The sequence below is a fragment of the Equus caballus genome, chromosome 5, assembly GCF_041296265.1.
Source record: "Equus caballus isolate H_3958 breed thoroughbred chromosome 5, TB-T2T, whole genome shotgun sequence".
NCBI lineage: Eukaryota > Metazoa > Chordata > Mammalia > Perissodactyla > Equidae > Equus > Equus caballus.
Window position 1 is genome coordinate 14,621,634 of NC_091688.1, and position 20,672 is coordinate 14,642,305.

The 20,672-nt window shown below is 35.2% G+C and overlaps 1 protein-coding gene across 10 annotated transcripts in view; it reads left to right on the top strand.

Moving 5' to 3' along the window:
- Positions 1-20,672, top strand: part of TOR1AIP1 (torsin 1A interacting protein 1) — a 38,789-nt gene that overhangs the window by 7,290 nt on the left and 10,827 nt on the right. For all 10 annotated transcript variants that reach the window (XM_023640643.2, XM_023640644.2, XM_014739580.3 and 7 more), the window contains exons 4-8: positions 3,971-4,030; positions 4,936-4,980; positions 14,617-14,658; positions 15,476-15,550; positions 18,832-18,888. In XM_023640643.2, coding sequence (XP_023496411.2) covers positions 3,971-4,030; positions 4,936-4,980; positions 14,617-14,658; positions 15,476-15,550; positions 18,832-18,888 — 279 coding nt within the window. The remainder of the gene's footprint in view (positions 1-3,970; positions 4,031-4,935; positions 4,981-14,616; positions 14,659-15,475; positions 15,551-18,831; positions 18,889-20,672) is intronic.

A 20,672-nucleotide genomic window follows, 5' to 3' on the forward strand; every position in this document is an offset into this window, starting at 1 on the left:
ATCATTGTTTTATGTACCACCTAGAAGGAAGAAATGCTGCCAATTAAACTGTAATGTGCCTTATATTGTATGAGGCATCCCAATTTCAGAGATGTTAAAGTGTAAAAATATTTGCATCTTAGTATCAATATAACATGGAAATAGGTTACATTTGATAGTCTACTTAAGTTTTAAAAACTGTTTAAACTATTTTGAAAAGCAGGAGAAAGCATTAAATTCAGTTATTAATCTTAATATCCTTTGGTTTTTAGTTCTGTTTATTTTCTGGGTTTTTTTTTTTGATATTAGAAAAGTCCCAGAACAATAAATGATTGTAGCTATTGAAACTGATCATCTCTGGCTTTTTTTTTTAACCCATATCCTGACTTATTTCCTTATCCATTGCTTCTAATAAGATTACGCTTTATGATTTGAACTATTCTATTCTCTATGTAGAATAAAGTATATCTGGTTCAAGTTCAGTTCCAAATAAACACACCCTTTATGCTTAATTCCTTAAACAGCCTGTGTCACTGTGTTACGAATATAAACTATCTTAGAAAAATACTTTGAGTAGTAGATACTCTAATCACATTTTCCAGGCCATTTGGAAAAACCATATTCTTGAAATTTTATTTACAATAGATTTAATTGCATGTCCCTTATACCTTGAGAAGCCAAAGTTTTTCATCTTTAAAATATAGAATAAATTTATAGAAATTTAGAGTTAAGTAAATTGATGTAATGAAGACTGTTACACCAGCCTATAGACCATTATAAAACTAATGTATAATAGAATGTCTTGAGCAGTCTTTTGGGGTTCACATTAGGCCTATATTTAGGACTGCTGATGAGATGCATGGTTGCATAATGTTGTGGAAAGAGCAGTAGACCTTGGTTGAGTTACTCACCCACCTTCAGCCTCAGGCCTTTATATGATTTGCCTTGTCTAACTCACAAGGCCACTGCGGAAATGATATCGTACATGTAAAATCACTATACATGGTAAAACATACAAATATAAGGGTTTTTTTTTTCCTCATGGCATTTTACAAGAGATGTGAAGTTCATAAAATTTTGCTTAAGCATTTCTTTTTCTCAAGAAGCTTATGCTATAATTGGAAATGGAAAAGACAAAACATTTCTCAGTATAGTCATGTGCCATATAACAACGTCTCGGTCAATGACAGGACCACATATATGACAGTAGTCCCCTTAGTACCATATAGCTTAGGTATGTAGTAGGCTATACCATGTAGGTTAGTGTAAGCACACTCTTATGATGTTCACACAACGATGAAATCGCCTAGTGACGCGCTTCTCAGAACACATCCCCATTGGTAAGCGACGAGTGACCGTATAGATGATTGATAGATTGGAACCCATGCGTAGATTACCTGGAATATATCGATAGCACACTGTCATACAATATAACTAGAAATAAGGGTACGTGCATCTTTGGGAGATTAGGGACACTCAGAGTTCTCTTACTATAAAAGATGCTTTTAAAGATATACCACATCTAGCTCTTGGCATGCTCCCATCTCATGCCTCTTAATGAAAGGGGAAAGAGTTTAGGGAATTATTAAATGAATGCTTATAAAGTCTGTCTAGCAGAGGAATTATTTAAATAGGAGTCACTCTATGGAGCACTGCTTTAAGTACGAATTTAAGGATGGGCCCTTCAGCCTCCTCATAGAATCATAGACTTTCAGTTTAACTTTGGTGTTCAGAATAGTGCTGTAATTGAATATAGGGCCACTGGTGTAGTCGGTAAGAAATTTATCCGAAGATGCCCTTAAGAATAAAGACGTAAACCAAGGGGCCACCTTCTAAAACAACCTAGTAAAGACAACCACATCATTTGTCATCCTGTTTTTGGAAGTTGTGAAAAATGTTGATTATGTTAGTTTAGAACAGGGATACAGTTTGAACTCTTCTCATTGTTTGAAGTTGAACTGAATTATTTTCACGTTAAAATAGCCATTAGGTTGCTAAATCAATTCAGTCTATACATAACTGTTTTTCTATGGCCAGATTCATTCCTTTCTGGAAATCATGAAACTGATTTTATAATCTAAAAGTATACTAGGAAAATTTTGTTTACTTTTCCTAAAGTTAAGTAGATATTTTTATTCTAACAGTTGTGGTTTCTAGCTAAATAATCTTAGATAAATATTTTTGAATGCCTACTGTTTTGTCATGAGCATTTGATTCTTTGGCTGCTATAGTTAGAGCATTCATTCGTTCTCCAGATATTTATTGAGTACCTACTTTATGCCAGTTCCCATGCTAGATGCTGGGGGTGTAGTGGTGAGCAAAAGCACAGATGAGGGAAGAAGATTGCTACAAAAGGATAGTTGCTATTTTATTCTCTAATACCTCTGTCTAATACTCTGTCTCCTTCAACTAGCTTATATAAGGCTATGTATGTAGTAGAGAATTCAGGAAATGCTTCTTGAAAGATGGGAACTGAAATAGTAATTAATGTCTATAGATTAGGTTTTAATTAAGCCTGAAAAAGGTGGGAATACAGAGGAGAAAAAGAGGAAGGTAGTTATAATCATGGGATTATGGACATGTCCAAGATTTATTTTTAAAGCTTTTTATATAAGTTCTAAATACCTGATGTGTAAAATGCTAGCTCAGATAGATATTTCGCTGAATCTTAGAGCTGGAAGATTTAGGGAAGTCATCTACTCAAAGATTCTATTAGTGCAGGTGTCCCTTTGTTAGCATCTGTTCATACATTGCCTGATCATTTTCACTATCTGTTCTGTTTTGGAGACAACACTGAAAGTTTGGTTTTGTTTTTGTTTTGGTGAGGAAGATTGGCCCTGAGCTAACATCTGTTGCCAGTCTTTCTCTATTTTGTCTGTGGGATGCTGCCACAGCATGGCTGGATGAGCAGTGTGGAGATCTGTGCCCAGGATCCAAACCTGTGAACCCTGGGCCACTGAAGTGGAGCGTGTGAACTTAACCACTACTGCCACTGGGCCAGCCCCTTGGGTGTTTTTTTTTTTATATTAAACTGAAAGCTGTTTTGCTGTAGCTTTCTCTTGCTGATCTTAGTTCTGCCTTTTTTGAGCTACATGAGATCAATTTCATTGCTTTTCTACATCTCTGTCTTTAAGATGCATAAGAACATGCTCAGTACGTATTTTTTGAACAAATGAATGGCTGTCCCTTCAAGATTTCTCTTTTAGGTACTGTAAAGGGGAAATTGGGTTAAGTCAGTTTTGTAAAAACAAATACAGGCAGCCAGTGTAATGGAGGGAGCCACTGGTAGCCAGTTCAGAATGTGGTTTTTGCAGTTCTCATACAGAGCTAAACATAATGACTTTTTGTAGAGACAAACGAAACAAAACAATATAATTGAAATTTAGATACAGATTGGGTTTTAGATTATGTTATGTGAGGCTCTTTGAGAAAAAACACCTTGGTTGTCTAAGCAAATGTTAACATTTTATTTAATAGTATTGGCTTCCCTATTAACCTTATGCATTGAATCATACAGAGTCTGAAATAAACCCTGGTTAACATTAACATTTTACTTAAAATTAGAGTTTGCATTTCCTGAACGTGCACAAGGTTGAATAGTTGGAGGGAGTGTATTAACTCTTAGGAAGTTAATCCTAAATTAAAACATGCCATAAATAATGCACAGTGAGGTTAAGCCACAAATGGAATAGATAACTGAGTGTTGCTACAATACAGATTTTGGTTCTTAATTGAGAAATTTAGGAAAATTTTATTTGGTATTCCTTTCCTTTTATACAACCATGGTCTGCTGAGAAAAGCTGTGAATTTTTCCATCAAGTCCATAAATTTTTTATGGGAGGAAACTTGTCTTTGTTTCAGTGTTGTATTCCCATACTTAGCATAATGAAAAGCTCGGAAAAACCGTTGTTGAATAAATGGATGATTGTATAGGAAATCTAGTATGTTTGACATTTTATATATTTTTAAATGTTTTCTCTTCCTATGTTAGGGATGAGTGATGATCCTGTGAAGAGCCTGTGTAGACCGCCTATAAGGAGCTCAGGATCTGGTAAGAGATTGTTTTGTCTGTTATTTTTCGTTTTTCTGTAAATACGATTTTATTTTTAAATAGGGTAGTACATGTGTTCATATGGTTCAGAATTCTAAAGTTACTGTAAATATCCAATGAAGAGTCTCCCTGCCCCCTGTGCTTTACCCCAAGTCTCCTCAAGAGGGGCGGCCAACCTTGTCAGTTCCTTAGGTATTTTTCCAGAGATATTTTTTGGAGATATAAAGAAATTCACGTATAAATGATCTTTTCCTCCCCTTTTTTCACACAAATTTTAGCCTGATAAATATTCCATTCTCACCTTATTGTTTGTTTTTGTTTCACTTAAAATATTGAAACATCTTTCCATATAGGTTTATGAAGGTCTTCCTCATTCTTTTGAAGAGGTTGTGTCTCACGTGTTGCTATGATTCTTTTCATTAGCGTGATGATTTTAAACGAAGGTCAGGGACTTTTTATTCTTCCCAGTATAATGCTAATAAAAAATCCGTGGCTGAAGCTTTGTGGCTCAGGGCTATAAAATGTTCCTGCGTCAGTTACATTTTTTTTTGACTAAAACCTTAAAAAAGTGTTGCCCTTAAGTTGATTTCATGACTGTGAAAGAAAACTAGTCAAGTCATTCCAAGTGGTCTACTTCTACTTTAGAGTTTATTGGCCCATAAGGATGCTTTATCATGGGAACTAAAAAGGAAGCTTATTTATCTTCACATTAGATTTCTCCTCCTCATCATTTCCTTTATGAAAGAATTAGGTTGGTGGTTTGTTTTTTTTTTGATACATGCCTATCCTTTTAAGTATTATAGTGATAAAGATCTGTAAGGTTTTTGATGATGAACCTGTGGTAAAGAACCATATTATGCGTTTCCTTTTAAGCTCTAATCATTTTCTTGCTATCTTTCTTGCAGATTCGGCATACAAGACAAATGGAAATACTAAAATGAATGAATTAGGTTTGTTGATCTCTAATTCTTATAGATTCTCTTTGAGGGTTCTGATTGTCAGTAGAATACAGGAGTACACACGTTTGGTCACTGGCTTGAGATTTACTTTGTTCATTGTCTCAGCTTGTGGGACATTGCGTCCCCATGACCATGACCTTTCTTAATAGCCTTGGTTTTTTAGCCTATCTGAAATGATGTCTTTTGTTATATTATTGTTTAAATTCCTGTAAGAACATGGGATAACAAATGCATTTTAGTTTTAATTAGCCTTTGTTAAATTCGCATATTGAAGGAAGGAATATCAACTTACCAATTAAGGTTTTTTTCTTCATTAACAAAGTGAATTTGAGGTGTTTTTTCTAGTAAGCTCAGTGTCCTTTGCCATGTTTGTTGAACTGATTTAAATTCTTTTCAGTATTTGCCTTGGTGTAGAACATGAGATACCAAGATCTGTGGCTTTAAGTGAACCTACATTGATTGTGGTTGGACTTAGTTTTAAGTTACAATTCTTATCTAAATTTGGAGATGAAAGGAAGCAAGCTTCATTTTTCTTTATAAATAGATACAACTTCTTTTAAATTCATCTTTCACTTAAGTTCAGGCTAATTTCTTTAGAGACTTAAGGATTTATAATGTCTGGGTACTGAAAAAGATCCTTGCAGTATGCAGCTTATCATGTACTTCTACCTACCAGAGTTTAATTACTCTATTTAAAAACTTAAAAAAAAATTTTTTTAGGTTATAGACTCTTAATTGGAAGAGAACTTGGAGCTGAAATAATCTAGCACTTTTACTTTCTACCCTAGATTTAGAAATCATTTTTATAAGTACTTTATAATAGAACTAACTTTTTTAAAACAGTGCTTTCCAGTTTAAAGGAAATTTTTGAGATTAATATAGAGGATAGCACCCTCTGATTCTTTTTATAGTTATGTTTGTACATCTTGGAGTATATAAAATAGCTATTCAGGAAGCTTGAATGCTAGTGATATCCCCAAATTATTCTGTGCTCTCTCCTTCCTGCTGCCCGACTATGACAGTTCTCAAAAGCATGATTAGCATTGAATTGTCTTAAAAGTACCTTCATTTGAATTGAATTTTAGAGGATGAGTAGCAGGCAAAGTGAAGAAGGAGAGTTGCAAATTTTATAGTTTGTTTGGTAATAGACCTCACTATTTTACGTTTAGAAACCTCGCAGTAAGAGAAATTAAACTCCTTTACATTAGGGACAACACTCAAATTAGCTGTGACTCTCAAATATTTTATGTTAAATAATTTTTAGAATGACGTAAATAAGTAGACTTGGATTTCTTGAGCTTTATTTACTAGAATGAGAACTATGTTTAAAAATGTTTATATAGCCAAGACAATGGATAGCCTGATACAATGATGATTGTCAAACTTACAGGATTTATTATTATTTAGGATGTTTAATTCCTAAGATATTATTGGATTATGAGGCACAAAATAACACTGGCTTTGTTTTTAGTGATATTAGCAAGACAGCCTTGCTTAACAAGTTATTGTTCATGTCTTGGATACAGTTGATAAATATTTATTGTTATAAACATGGAATTCTAAAGAAAGCATCTTTAGACACTAGATTAAAAGTCTTAAAAGTGTTTGAAAATAGATAAAATCCACGATTTATTGAATACTTCAAATATAATAACGTTAGAAGTATTAAAAGTAAATGGGGAACTCTCTTATATAAACTGGTTAAAAAAATAATTCTTAAGTCCTTCCCCATGCTTAATTAGATAACACATACATAAACAGAAAAAAGGAGATTGAATTTTAGGCAATCTGGTGTATGCAGGATTGATTATTAGTTGCAAATAAGTTGATACGGAGCGTCAAAAGTATATGGAAATAGGCCAGCCCTGGTGGCCTAGTGGTTAAGATTGAGTGTTCTCACCGCCACGGCCCAGATTTGTTTCCCAGTCTGAGAACTACACCATCTGTCTGTCGGTTGTCATACTGTGGTGGGTCCATGTTGCTGTGATGCTGAAATCTGTGCCACCAGTATTTCAGATACCAGCAGGGTCACCCATGGTAGACAGGTTTCAGCAGAGCTTCCTGACTCAGACAGACTAGGAAGAAGGACCTGGCCACCCACTTCTGAAAAAATTGGTCATGAATAGCAGTGGAGCTTTGATATAGCACTGGAAGGTGAGAGGATGGTGCAAAAACAAAGAAAAAGTAATGGAAATAAATCATATCACGGTGAAAAAAGGAGAGATTGCTATACTATTCATTTTTTCTGATAGCTCAATGAATGAATATAAATCTTCAATGTACTTTTTTTCCATTGTTATAGATTCTAAAATCAGTTCGGCCTTAAAGAAATTTTGCTATACCAAATAACTTTTAAACTATATAAAACATAATGGCTCAACGTTAATATAACTTTAGGGGCCAGCCCAGTGATGCAGCGGTTAAGTTCACATGTTCCGCTTCGGCAGCCTGAGGTTCGCCAGTTTGGATCCCAGGTGCAGACATCGCACTGCTTGGCAAGCCATGCTGTGGTAGGCGTCCCACATATAAAGTAGAGGAAGATGGGCACGGATGTTAGCTCAGGGCCAGTCTTCCTCAGCAAAAAGAGGAGGATTGGCAGCAGATGTTAGCTCAGGGCTAATCTTCCTTAAAAAAAAATAAATAAATAAATATAACTTTAGCAAGGCTACTGTATAATATGACTTACATTGAAGAGTTGTTTGAACTTCTCGTTTTAGGAAGAGTTTAGCTGTCAGCCTTTTTTTCTTCATTCTTTCATTTATTCAAAAAATTATTGAAGGGGACTTGTGGTTCCACATGTGGGGAGCTTGGAAATTGCCACTCCAACCAAAAATCAAGTAAACACTGACAGCTGAAAAATCAGCAACTCTTCTTGGATCCATAAGAAAGAGGAGGACACAGGGCAAAATGCTGCCCCCAAGATTGGGGCAAATATAGAATACAGAATACACAGATGAATACAGGAAGTCGTGGCTTGCCAGAGCAGAGACTCAAAAGTGGAAACCTCTGCAGGAACCAGGGCTGGGGTAGGAAAACCTGAACTGTGATTGACAAATTTCTGAAGCACTCAGTGTGAACAAATCTGAGAGTAAAAAATTCCCAGGGGGAACCAGTCATAGAGGAGGACTATGTTGTGAGATGACTCTCCAGGAGCTTGACTGAGTTCCCACAGTAAGTATTGGAGAAAAGTCCCCTTGGGGCTTCCAGCAGGGGAAGGGGAAAAGGAATCATTTTGATGTATGCCAGCACACTCTTTCCTTTTTCACAAGGCCTGCCCTCAGGGAAAGCTATTAACCAGAGTCTGACCTGGAGTATTATCAGGTCCCAAATGACCTGAGGGAAGGGAAATACTCAACTCCAAGACATTCTAGACATCCTCTCCCACCTACAGCGGAAGGAGAAACTCTTGTGAGGTTCACAGACCACAGGCTTAGGCTCACCAAAAGACTGAGACCTAACCATAGGACGGTAGAACGCCTTCCCTCCCCCACATCTCACCACCGTGTTACTAAAGGCCCATTTATAGCAGTTCCTTTTACCCTCTGCATCGTGTCTGGCTATCAAGACAAAATTGCAAGACATACCAAAAGGCAAAAAACACAATTTGAAGAGAGGGAGCAAACTTCAGAATGAGATGTGGCAGGGATCTTGGAATTATCAGACTGAGAATTTAAACAACTATGGTTAATATGCTAAGGGCTCTAATGGATAAAGTAGACAGCATGCACAAGCAGATGGGCAATGTAAGCAGAGAGATGGAAATCCTAAGAAAGAAAGAGAAATGCTAGAGATAAAAAACCACTATAACAGATGAGGAATGCCTTTGATGGGCTTATTGGTAGACTGGACATGCTAAGGAAAGAATTTTCAAGCTAGAGGGTCTATCAACAGAATCCTCAAAGAAGTGATAATTTGATGTAATGGAGGTGTTACCTAATGCTCTGGTGGTAATCATATTGCAATATATAAATGTTTCAAATCAACATGTTGTACACCTTAAACTTATACAATGTTATATGTCAATTATATCAAAATTTAAGTAAAAATAGAATCTTCAAAAACCAAAAAGCAAAGAGAACAAAGACTGGAAAAAACAACATCCAAGGACTGGGTGACAACTACAAATGGTGTAACATACACATAGTGAGAATACTAGAAGGAGAGGAAAGAAAGAAACAGAAGAAATACTTGAAACAATAATGACTGAAATTTTTCCAAAATTAATTCGAATAACCAACAGAGTAAATGCCAAAAAATACACCTAGGCATATCATTTTCAGACTACAGAAAATCAAAAATAAGACATCCTGAGAGAACCACAGGAAGAAAACATGTAATCTATGAAGGAACAAAGATAAGAATTACATCTAACTTCTCCTCAGAAACCATGCAAACAAGTACAGAGTGGAGCAAAAGATTTTCACTGTTTAGGGGAAAAAAACACTAGCCTGGAAATCTGTACATTGTCAAATTATCCTTTAAAGCAGAAGCCTCTAGCCAGGCTAACTAAGAAAAAAAAAGGAGGAAAAAAAAGAAAAACTAAGGAAAAAAAGCCAGGATACAGATTACTAATATCAGAAATGAAAGAGGGGACATCACTGTGGGGCCAATGGACAATAAAAGGATAATAAAGGAGGGGACCAGCCTGGTGGCACAGCGGTTAAAATCACACATCCCACTTTGGCGGCCCAGGGTTTGATGGTTTGGATCCTAGGTGCAGACCTATGCACCACTTGTCAAGCCATGTTGTGGCAGGCATCCCACATATAAAGTAGAGAAAGATGGGCACAGATGTTAGCTCAGGGCCAGTCTTCCTCAGCCAGAGGGAAAAAAAAGGATTGGCAGCAGATGTTAGCTCAGGGCTAGTCTTCCTAAAAAAAAAAGAGAAGATAATAAAGGAATACTGTGAACAACTCTATGCCCACAGATTTGATAACCTAGATGAAATTTGATAACCAATTCCTTGAAAGACGTAATCTGTGAAAACTCGCACAAGAAGAAATAGACGATATGAATAGGTGTATGTATATTAAATAAACTGAATCAGTAATTAATAACCTTCCAAAACAGAAAGCACCAGGCCCAAATGAGTTCACTGATGAGTTCTATCAAATATTTAGGAATGAAATTATACCGATTCTGTATAATCTCTTTCAGAGGATAGAAGCAGAGGGACTATTTCCTAACTCATTCTGTGAGGCCAGCATTACCCTAATACAAAACCATCCAAATGCTTTACAAGAAAAGAAAACTGCGGACTGATATCTCTCATGAACATAGAGGCAAAAATCTTTAATAAAACATTTTAGTAAATCAAATCCAAAAAAGTACAAAAAGAATTATACACTATGACCAAGATTTATCCCAGATATGCAAGGCTGGTTCAGCATTCAAAAATCAGTTAATGTAGGGGCCGGCCTGGTGGTGTAGCAGTTAAGTTCACGCACTTCACTTGGGTGGCCCAGGGTTTGCTGGTTAGGATTCTGGGCACAGACCTACACACCACTTATCAAGCCATGCTGTGGCAGGCGTCTCACATATATAAAGTAGAGGAAGATGGGTAGGGATGTTAGCTCAGGGCCAATCTTCCTCAGCAAAAAGGTGATTGGTGACAGATGTTAGCTCAGGGCTAATATTCCTGAAAAAAAAAAAAAAAAGAAAAGAAAGAAAGAAAAATCAATTAATGTAACCCATCACATCAAGAGGCTAAAAAAGAAAAATCACATGATGATACCAGTAGGTTCAGAAAAAGCATTTGACAGACTCTAATACCCCTTTGTGATAAAAACTCTCAGTAAACTAGGAATAGAGGGAGACTTTCTCAACTTGATAAAGACTATCAGCAAAAAAACTTATAGCTATCATCATAATGGTGAGAAACTAGAAACTTTTGTGCTAACGTCAGATACAAGGCAAGGATGTCCCTGCTCACCACTCCTTTTCAACGTTATTCTGGAGGTTCTTGCTAGTGCAATAAGGCAAGAAAAGGAAATAAAAAATATACAGATTGGGAAGGAAGAAATAAAACTGTCTTTGTTCACAGATGACATGATTGTCTATGTAGAAAATCCAAAAGAATGGACAAAAAAACTCCTGAAACTAATAAGCAACTATAGCAAGTTGGCAGGATACAAGGTTAATATACAAAAGTCAATCACTTTCCTATATACCAGCAATGAATAAGAGAAATTTGAAATTAAAAACACAATGCAGTTTACATTAGCATCCCCAAAATGAAATAAAGTGTAAATCTAAGAAAATATATCCAAGATCTGTATGAGAAAAACTACAAAACTCTGAATGAAATCAAGTAATGAAATAAATGGAGAGAGATTCAATGTTCACGGATAGGAAGACTCAGTGTTGTCAAGATGTCATTTCTTCCCAACTTACTCTGTTGATTGCAATCCCAATCAAAATCCCAGCAAGTTATTTTGTGGATATCGACAAACTGATCCTAAAGTTTATATGGAAAGTCGAAAGCCCCAGAATAGCCAACTCAGTATGGAAGGAGAAGAATAAAGTAGGATGACTAACAGTACTCAACCTCAAGACTTTCTGTAAAGCTACAGTAATTGAGACAGTGTGGTACTGGCAAAAGAAGAGACAGACAGATCAGTGGAACAGAATAGAGAACCGTAAGTAGATCCACATACAGTCAACTGATCTTTGACAAAGGAGCACAAGCAATACAGTGGAGCAAAGGGAGTCTTGAATAAATGGTGCTGGAACAACTGGACATCCGCATGCGAAAAAAAAATGAATCTAGACTACAGATGTTACATCCTTCACAAAAATTAACTCAAAATAGATCACAGACCTAGACGTAAACACAAAACTATAACATTTCTAGAAGATAACATAGGAGGAGACCTAGACGACCTAGGGCATGGTGATGCCTCTTCAGATATAAACCAAAGGCACGATCCGTGAAAGAAATCATTGATAAGCTGAACTTCAGTAATATGAAAAACTTCCGCTCTGCAACAGACAATGTCAAGAGAACGAGAAGACAAACCATAGACTGGGAGCAAATGTTTGCAAATGACACATCTGATAAAGAAGTATTATCCAAAATATTCAAAGGACTCTTAAAATTCAATAATAAAACGACAATTTAAAAAAACAACCAAAGACCTTAACAGGCACTTCAACAAAGAAGATATACAGATGGCAATTAAGCATATGAAAAGATGCTCCACATCATAGGTCGTCAGGGAAGTGCAATTTAAAACGAGATACCACTGCACACCTATTAGAATGGCCAAAATCCAGAACACTCACTGCACCAAGTGCTGGCAGTGACATGGAGCAACAGGAACTCTTGTTCCTTGCTAGCGGGAGTGCAAAATGGTACAACTACTTTGAAGATGGTCTGACGGTTTCTTACAAAACTAAACACATTCTTACCATAGGATCCAGCAATCGTACTCCTTGATATTACCCGAAGGAGTTGAAAAGTTATGTCCACACAAAACCTGCACAGACATTTGTAGCAGCTTTATTCAAAATTGCCAAAACTTGGAAGCAACCAAGATGTCTTTCAGTAGGTGAATGGAAATAAACTGGTATATCCAGACAATGGAATTTAGTTTAGCACTAAAAAGGAATGGGCTATCAAGCCACAAAAAGACATGGAGGAATCTTAAATGCATATTAGTAAGTGAAAGAAACCGATATAGAAAGGATACACACTGTATGATTCCAACTATATGACTTTCTGGAAAAGGCAAAACCATTGAAACGGTAAAAAGACCAGTGGTTTCCAAGGGTTTCAGAAGTGGGAAGGATGAATGGGTGGAGCACAGAGGATTTTGGGGGCATTGAAAATACTCTGTGTGATACCATAACGATGGATGCCTATCATTATACATTTGTCCAAACCCATAGAATATACAGCACCAAGAGTGAACTGTAATGTAAATTATGGTCCTTGGGTAATTATGATGTGTCAACATAGGTTCATCAATTGTAACAAATGTACCACTGTGGTGGGGGAGGTTGATAATGGGGGAGGCTATGCATGTGTAGGGGCAGGAGGTATATGGGGAATTTCTGTACCTTCCTCTTAGTTTTCTGTGAACTTATAACTGCTTTTAGAAAATCTTAATAAAAAAAATTGAGTGTTTACAATTGTGCTGTTAGGAACATGACTGATGCAGTGGTAGAAGGGTAGTAGACTGGAAATCAGAAGTCCTTTTTTCTCACTTGTTAGTCCTGACACCCTTAGACAAGTCACTTAATATCTGTCAGACTTACCTATGAAAGCATTCCCTTATGACGTTATGGGAATCAGATAACAGACATGAAGATTTTTTTTGAAAACTAGCAGCATGCAAATATTAAGGACTTAACTGTTACTAAGGTGGTAACTAAGACATAACCATTGACTCTTACGAAAACACCTTCTGTTTGCGTGCTATGTGAATAGTGGTGTAAATGAATAAAGTAAACTGCTGTACAAAGTTTGATAATAGTTATGCACTTAGAAAATAAAACCTCGAAAAGGAAATAATACCTTTGTATGAATGGAAGTACTAATGAAAAAATTTTTAAGAGAACAGCACTAAGACAAGTTGGACTTTCCATTTTTCTGCTTGAAAAAAAGAGAAAATGAAAGGACAGTCTCCCTAAGGATCCTAGATTAAAATAGCACATAGTATACCAGATTCTAGCTTTTTAAGAATAACATAGTATTATCTGCAGTTTTCTCAGTGTTAGTGTTTGTTTGTAGCAAAAGAAAATTGGTAAATATGTTTCACATAGAGATTTGCATTTGCCAGTATTGAGTAGGAGTAGTTTGACTAGTATTATACCAGTAAAATTATACTGATTTGAAGAAGATATTTCCAAATTCACCATATAATGTATGGGAAGTTGCCTTCCACTGTTTTTTCTTTTGCAATGCAAATAGTGGTTAAGATAGTAGAGGAAAAAGCTGAAAAGAAACAAATTTTCAGCTTTGTGGACAGAGTCTGATTCGTGCTACTTCTTATATGATCAGTAATATTTTAGCCCAGTTGTGCACTACCTGCATCTGGGCTTATCTCCCTTTATTTAAATAAATTTCAGAATAGCCCGTGTAAAAATACTGCATTTGAGGTTTGTTTGATACTTTTTGCTCATTTATCTTTGTCCAAATTCTCTGGTTCTGAGAAATAGTGGTATATGTGGGCCTGCTGGGATAGGGGAGTATCTTTACCTTTCTTACTTCCTTTTTGGATGTGCCAGTGCATTAAAGAGCTGGTTGTCAGTTCTACCAGTATGGTAGGCGTTTCAAGGGAGTGTAGAGAATCTGGCAAATAGGAGAACGAGAATATAGGAAATCTATAGGGACTGGAATATTTGTCAATGTAGAATTTAATGTTTCCTGCAAACACAGGTTACTTTTTAGCGCACAGATACACCTGCGGCTGAGGGTGTATAAACTCTTTCTGATTCTAGTTTGTATCAGACTTATTTCTAAAATAGCCTCGAGGGAAATAGTAGATTCCTTTTTTTATGATTTAACAAAAAAAAATTTAGTTGGTGTGTCTTAATGTTCCCTTTCCTAAATTAGACACTGTTATTTATTCCTAAGCTTTAGCTTTTGATGTTATATACAACATGTGTGCTTTTCTCTTCTAGATGCCACCAGTGTCCAACAGAAGTTCAGTTTCTCTGAAGAAGGTATTTTCTGTTAAAATATCACACAATATATTCTAAATCTTTTTTTGTTGAGGTGAGAAGCAATTTTGATAGGTACTTAAGAGTGAGAGGAGAAATACTATCTTTTTCTTCAGAAAAAAACATTCATGCTTATTTGAACTGTTATGTGGACAGGTAAAATAGGACAGAATGAATGATGGTAGCCTTTATGTGCCTTTTTAGCATCTTTTGTCTGCTTAAGTTAATCATTTTAAGCAAAGCTAATATTTTCAGTTTCTGGCATGTGCTGGCTTTTGATTATGGTATTAAAATAACTGCTTTTCCAAATTCTCATAACCAGTCTGTGTTTGAATAGTACAGTAAAATTTAGTCCATTTTTAAGCCCATCAGAATCTGGAATTAGTCACCTGCATACTGAAATGTTTGTGTATGGGTGTCACAAATGCACAGGTATACAAATACACATGCATATACTAATCTTGTCTGAATTTATGCACTGTATGTAGTGCCCCACCCCCGGTAAAATCTTTCCACTATTTAATGCTCATTTGTTTACTTTTTGACTCTACATTAAAGCCTTAGAATATAATCTTAGAGAGATTGCTTTGAATATTTGCTTGGGATATAATTATGTGCCTCAGAAAACATAAAATAAATGAGTTCACAGCTTATTTAGAACTTTGTGATTCAGAATAGTAAGCATAATAAGTATTGATTCTATATCTGATCATTAAAAAGGCTTCATTTTAGTATTGAATTGCTTGTTTTTGTTTCTTAATCCAGATCATTAGAGCATTAGAATAAAGACTATACTATTGTATTCTATACTTCTTTTTAGGAGAAACTGAAGATGATGATCAAGACAGCTATGACAGTGTTAAGATCAGATACGGGGATTCTGTTAATTTTGGAGGTAATATTGCTTTATGTACATATGATTCTTAAGAGCTGTCTTTTTAGTTAAAATATGAAGATATTCTGTGAATTTGTTTTTTTTAAAATACTGTAAAATATTTTATTAAAACTACTTTTTAAAAAGTATGCTTTTAAATATTTATTAAAATTCCTGATTCCATGTGTACATCTGATTAGGAATGTAATGTCATGTAATGTCTAAACAAATCACTTTTAGCCTGCTTTGATGTTTATGAAATATAAGAAATTTTTATGCTGTAAAGAATAGTTATTTGTACCTTTTAAAAAAATTTTAACGAGAGCCCGATCACATTGGCATTGGTTCTTACTACACCATCAGGAGTGTTAGTTAGCTTTTAGGAAGTTTTAATATACTTAGATAACTACTTTTATCTCTTGATTGTTCAAATTCACACCAAGTTAGTAATTACAGTTTCTGATGTTTATGTGAATTTATGTTTAAGTTTATTCAATGAAAGAATTGACTGAAGAAAAAAAGACTACCAATTTGAGGCTTAAGATGCTAAATGGATTTGTACACCTTATAAATTATGAGTAATTTTATATTTTACTCTTGTAGAAGAGTAATTCTCCATTTTTCCCTCACCACTTTTTGAGAATTTCTGTAATTCCTCTGTTTTACTTTATCATTCCACTTTAAAAATAAGCTCATAAGCTGGTTTATGGGCATTTGGTATTCTATATATTCCCCACTCTTCCTCATTTTTCCTCATTCTTTCTTGATAGAGAAATCCCAAAGGAGATATGCAGCATTCTAGCATAGTGGTTAAGAACTTGGGCTCTGGAGCCAGAATCCCTGGGTTACTCCACTGCTAGGTTTGTGCCCTCAGGCAACTGCTTAACTTCTGTGTTCCTCAGTTTCCTCATCTGGGTTGTTGTGAGGTTAAATTATAATTCATATGTGCAAAGCACTTAGAAGGTACCTACCACATAGTAAATACTCAAGTTAAGTGCTGCTATTAGTTTTCATGTATGTATACATAAAGCTCTAAAAGTAGAGACTACCTGAAACCATAAGGCTTCTAGAAGAAAATGTAGGCAGTACACTCTTTGACATCAGTATTAAAAGAATCTTTTCGGACACCATGTCTTCTCAGACAAGGGAAACAATAGAAAGAATAAACAAATGGGACTTCATCAGACTAAAGAGCTTCTTCAAGGCAAAGGAAAACAGGATTGAAACAAAAAAAACCCCACTAACTGGGAAAAAATATTTGCAAGTAATACATCTGACAAAGGCTTAATATCCATAATATATAAAGAACTCACACAACTCAACAACAAAAAATCAAACAACCCAATCAAAAAATGGGCAGGAGACATGAACAGACATTTCTCCAAAGAAGATATACAGATGGCCAATAGGGCACATGAAAAGATGTTCATCATCGCTGTGCATCAGGGAAATGCAAATCAAAACTACACTAAGATATCACCTTACACCCATTAGAATGACAAAAATAACTAAAACAAATAGTAACAAATGTTGGAGAGGTTGTGGAGAAAAAGGAACCCTCATATACTGTTGGTGGGAATGCAAACTGGTGCAGCCACTATGGAAATCAGTATGGAGATTCCTCAAAAAATTAAAAATAGAACTACCATACGATCTAGCTATCCCACTACTGGGTATCTATCCAGAGAACCTGAAATCAGCAATTCCAAAAGTCCCATGCACCTCTATGTTCATTGCAGCATTATTTACAATAGCCAAGACGTGGAAGCAACCTAAGTGCCCATCAACAGATGACTGGATAAAGAAGATGTGGTATATATATACAATCGAATACTACTCAGCCATAAAAAAGAAGAAAATTGTCCCATTTGCAACAACGTGGATGGACCTTGAGGAAATTATGTTAAGTGAAATAAGCCAGATAGAGAAGGACAATCTCTGTATGACTCCACTCATATGAGGAATTTAAACCTGGGGACAAAGAGAACAGATTAGTGGCTACCAGGGGAAAGGTAGGGTGGGGGGTGGGGACAAAGGGTGAAGGGGTGCACCTACAACATGACTGACAGACAATAACGTACAACTGAAATTTCACAAGATTGTAACCTATCATTAACTCAATAAAAAACAATAAAAATAATAAAAATAAAAAAATAAAAGTAGAGACTAATTAAGCCATTCGTACAGCCGAAAGTTTGATGCCATAGCTTACGTGTAGAAGAAAACTCTAGCTAAAGAACAAAGAGGGTCAGGCCTGTTAAGAATACTGATCTTCCTAAATTATCTTCTGTGCCAGAGATCACTGAAGAGTCACAAGACGATCCACTGGAATGCAGGAAGAAAGTATTAGAATTTCATGTATATTTATTTTTTATTTCATCATTTAAAAGTGTCTATTTTTGTCTGTTTTATAATATGCATAACACATTAGTTAATATATTTCAGTAATGTATGGGTATAATATTAGAAAGAAATAATATTTTGGAGATTGATGCTCAAAATTTTTTTAGTAATAGGTGTATGCTAACAAAAATATTTAGCCATCACAGCTGAATGTGTCAAATGCTTCTGTTTCCAAAACAGCCATCTGGTCACTTTTAAACTGATTTAGTTATAAACTCCACTTTTATATGGAAAAAAGTTTTTAAGAAGAGTAGACTAAGATACATAACATATTGACCACTTGCAAGAAAAATTTAAGGCAAAATGGGTATTAGTGATTTCAGGAAGATCCATTATTATAAACTTGCAAAATTTTCCACAACTCAGAGTTTTCATTATCTCCCTTACCTCATGCCATGTTCTATATCTTATATATTTTTTCTTTAAAAAGTGTTTAGAGGGGCCGGCCCCATGGCCAAGTGGTTAAGTTCGCGTGCTCCGTGTCAGTGGCCCAGGGTTTCACTGATTTCGGATCTTGGGCATGGATGTGGCACTGCTCATCAGGCCATGCTGAGGTGGCGTCCCACATGGCACAACCAGAGGCACTCACAACTGGAATATACAACTATGTACTGAGGGGCTTGGGGAGAAGAAGAAGGGGAAAAAAAAAAAAGACTGGCAACAGTTGTTAGCTCAGGTGCCAATCTTTAATTAAAAAAAAGTGGATAATTAATTTTTTAGATACAACATAACTCTTTAGAAGCTATTTTTTAAAATAGATTATACACCCAAGTGTTCAATTCCCTGGGATTTATCTGAATAGTTTTACTCTTGTGGGTATTCATTGTTCTCTCGTAAAGTGTGTGTTTAAGAAGTTGAATATGCTTTATGCTGCACTGTATTCATGTTTTACTTTTTAGGTCAAACCAGAAGATCATCAAGTCAACATTCAGAATCACCTTGGCAGTCAGCACAAAGTGAGTGAGGCCGTGTTTCCCGCGTTGCGTCTTAGACTGTGTGCATGGTCAAGTGCTGCTGTTGTTTTTGAAGATCCTCTTTTGCAGTTAAATGTAAATGTTGAAAAAGAGGTATGATGAATGTGAAAAATCTCATCCTGCATCTTGAATTTGCTTCTTGAATTCGTCATCTCTGTAGCAAACCTTGAATTAGAATTTAAAAAGCAAAAATGTACTGCTTTCTGTGATTTGTTGAATATCCTTGCTTCTAGTATAAATTTGTTGATTGTTTTTAGTTTAACTGATGCAGTAGTTTGAGCCTACTTATATGGACATATTCTAATAAGGATATAAAATTTTATATGCAGTATGATTTCAACACTATTGCAAAAGTTTGGAAGGATGAATAAATAAGTGATAAACCAGGTATAGTAAAAAATTAATGGTAAGCTAGGTGCTGGGTATATAAAAGTCTTACAGCTTTATTTACAACTTTGAAAATTTTCATATTAAAGTGTTGAGAAAATATAACACACCAAAAGGATTGGAAAGTAATTACTAAAATGCTAACAATGGTCTGTTCAGGATGGTAGAATCATTGATGACATTTTTCTTTTGCTTTTTTTCTGTATTTTGCAGGTTATCTACAAAGGATGTGTATTTCTTAGGTTAAGCAGAAATGATACTGTTTTTTCTTTTTCCTTTTTCAAATCAAGTCCCAGAATTTGTATTAATTATTAATTAACCAAAAATATCCTCATATGCAGAATCTTCAAGGACCTTTTGTTTCCTTCAAGATCATCATTTTTAAAATAGGAGACTATTTTTAAAGAAAAAGTCTTTGGAAATCAGTTTTATAGTCACTGTGTTCATAGAATTCCACCATATATATATGTAATCTCAAAATGTAAATATATATATATGTAATCTCTAAAGCTCCAACGTAAATCATTAGTGGAATATTAATCATCTTATATGTTTGCCTTTTGTTATTCTAAATCTTTGATCTTTGGAAGCTCTTAAATGTATCTCCCTATATAAATTAGGCTACACTCATGCAGTGAAATACTTTTCGTTATGAAAGTTCTTTGTATACTAATGAATAGATGATCGGGATATATTTCCTTGAACCTAAGATACCATTGATTTTATGTATCACAGCGAAAGAAAGACCATCTAGTTAAACCATGACATACCATTGATTATAAGATGCAGCCCCAGAAGTGTTTTTTAAAAAGTATTTCTTAGAATTGATGAAAGACAACTTAAAAAAGCATTTGTCTACTTTTTTAAAAAGTATTTTGTTAGTGTAGACTGAAAACAAATCTAAGAATATGCATCTGTCTGTCTTATTCACCATGGAGTCCCTACATGTAATGTTTTGTACACAGTAGGTACATAATAGATGTTGATGAATTTTAAGTTATACATTTGTAGAATGGTGCCTTTCTTTTACAGCTAGCATATATTGCATTTGTATTTAGAAAAAAATAAAGTTGAAAATAAATTTACTTTGATACTTGTATCAAGGGGTAGAAGTAACGTTTCTTCAGAGCATGTTTGGAAATTTACCTTGTTATAATTGTTTGTAATATCATTTCCTAATTGTCTCATTGTATCATTTTGCAGTTGTCCTTAAATGCCATTCTAAAACTTGAAGTAGCATCTTTCACTCCCTAACTACTTTGCAATGTCCACAGATTTGCTTATATAGTATATACCATTACATGTGGACTGCCTGGGTTTGTATCTCAGTGCTGCTAGTTTTAGATATATAATCTTGGGCGAATTATCAGTTTCACTTT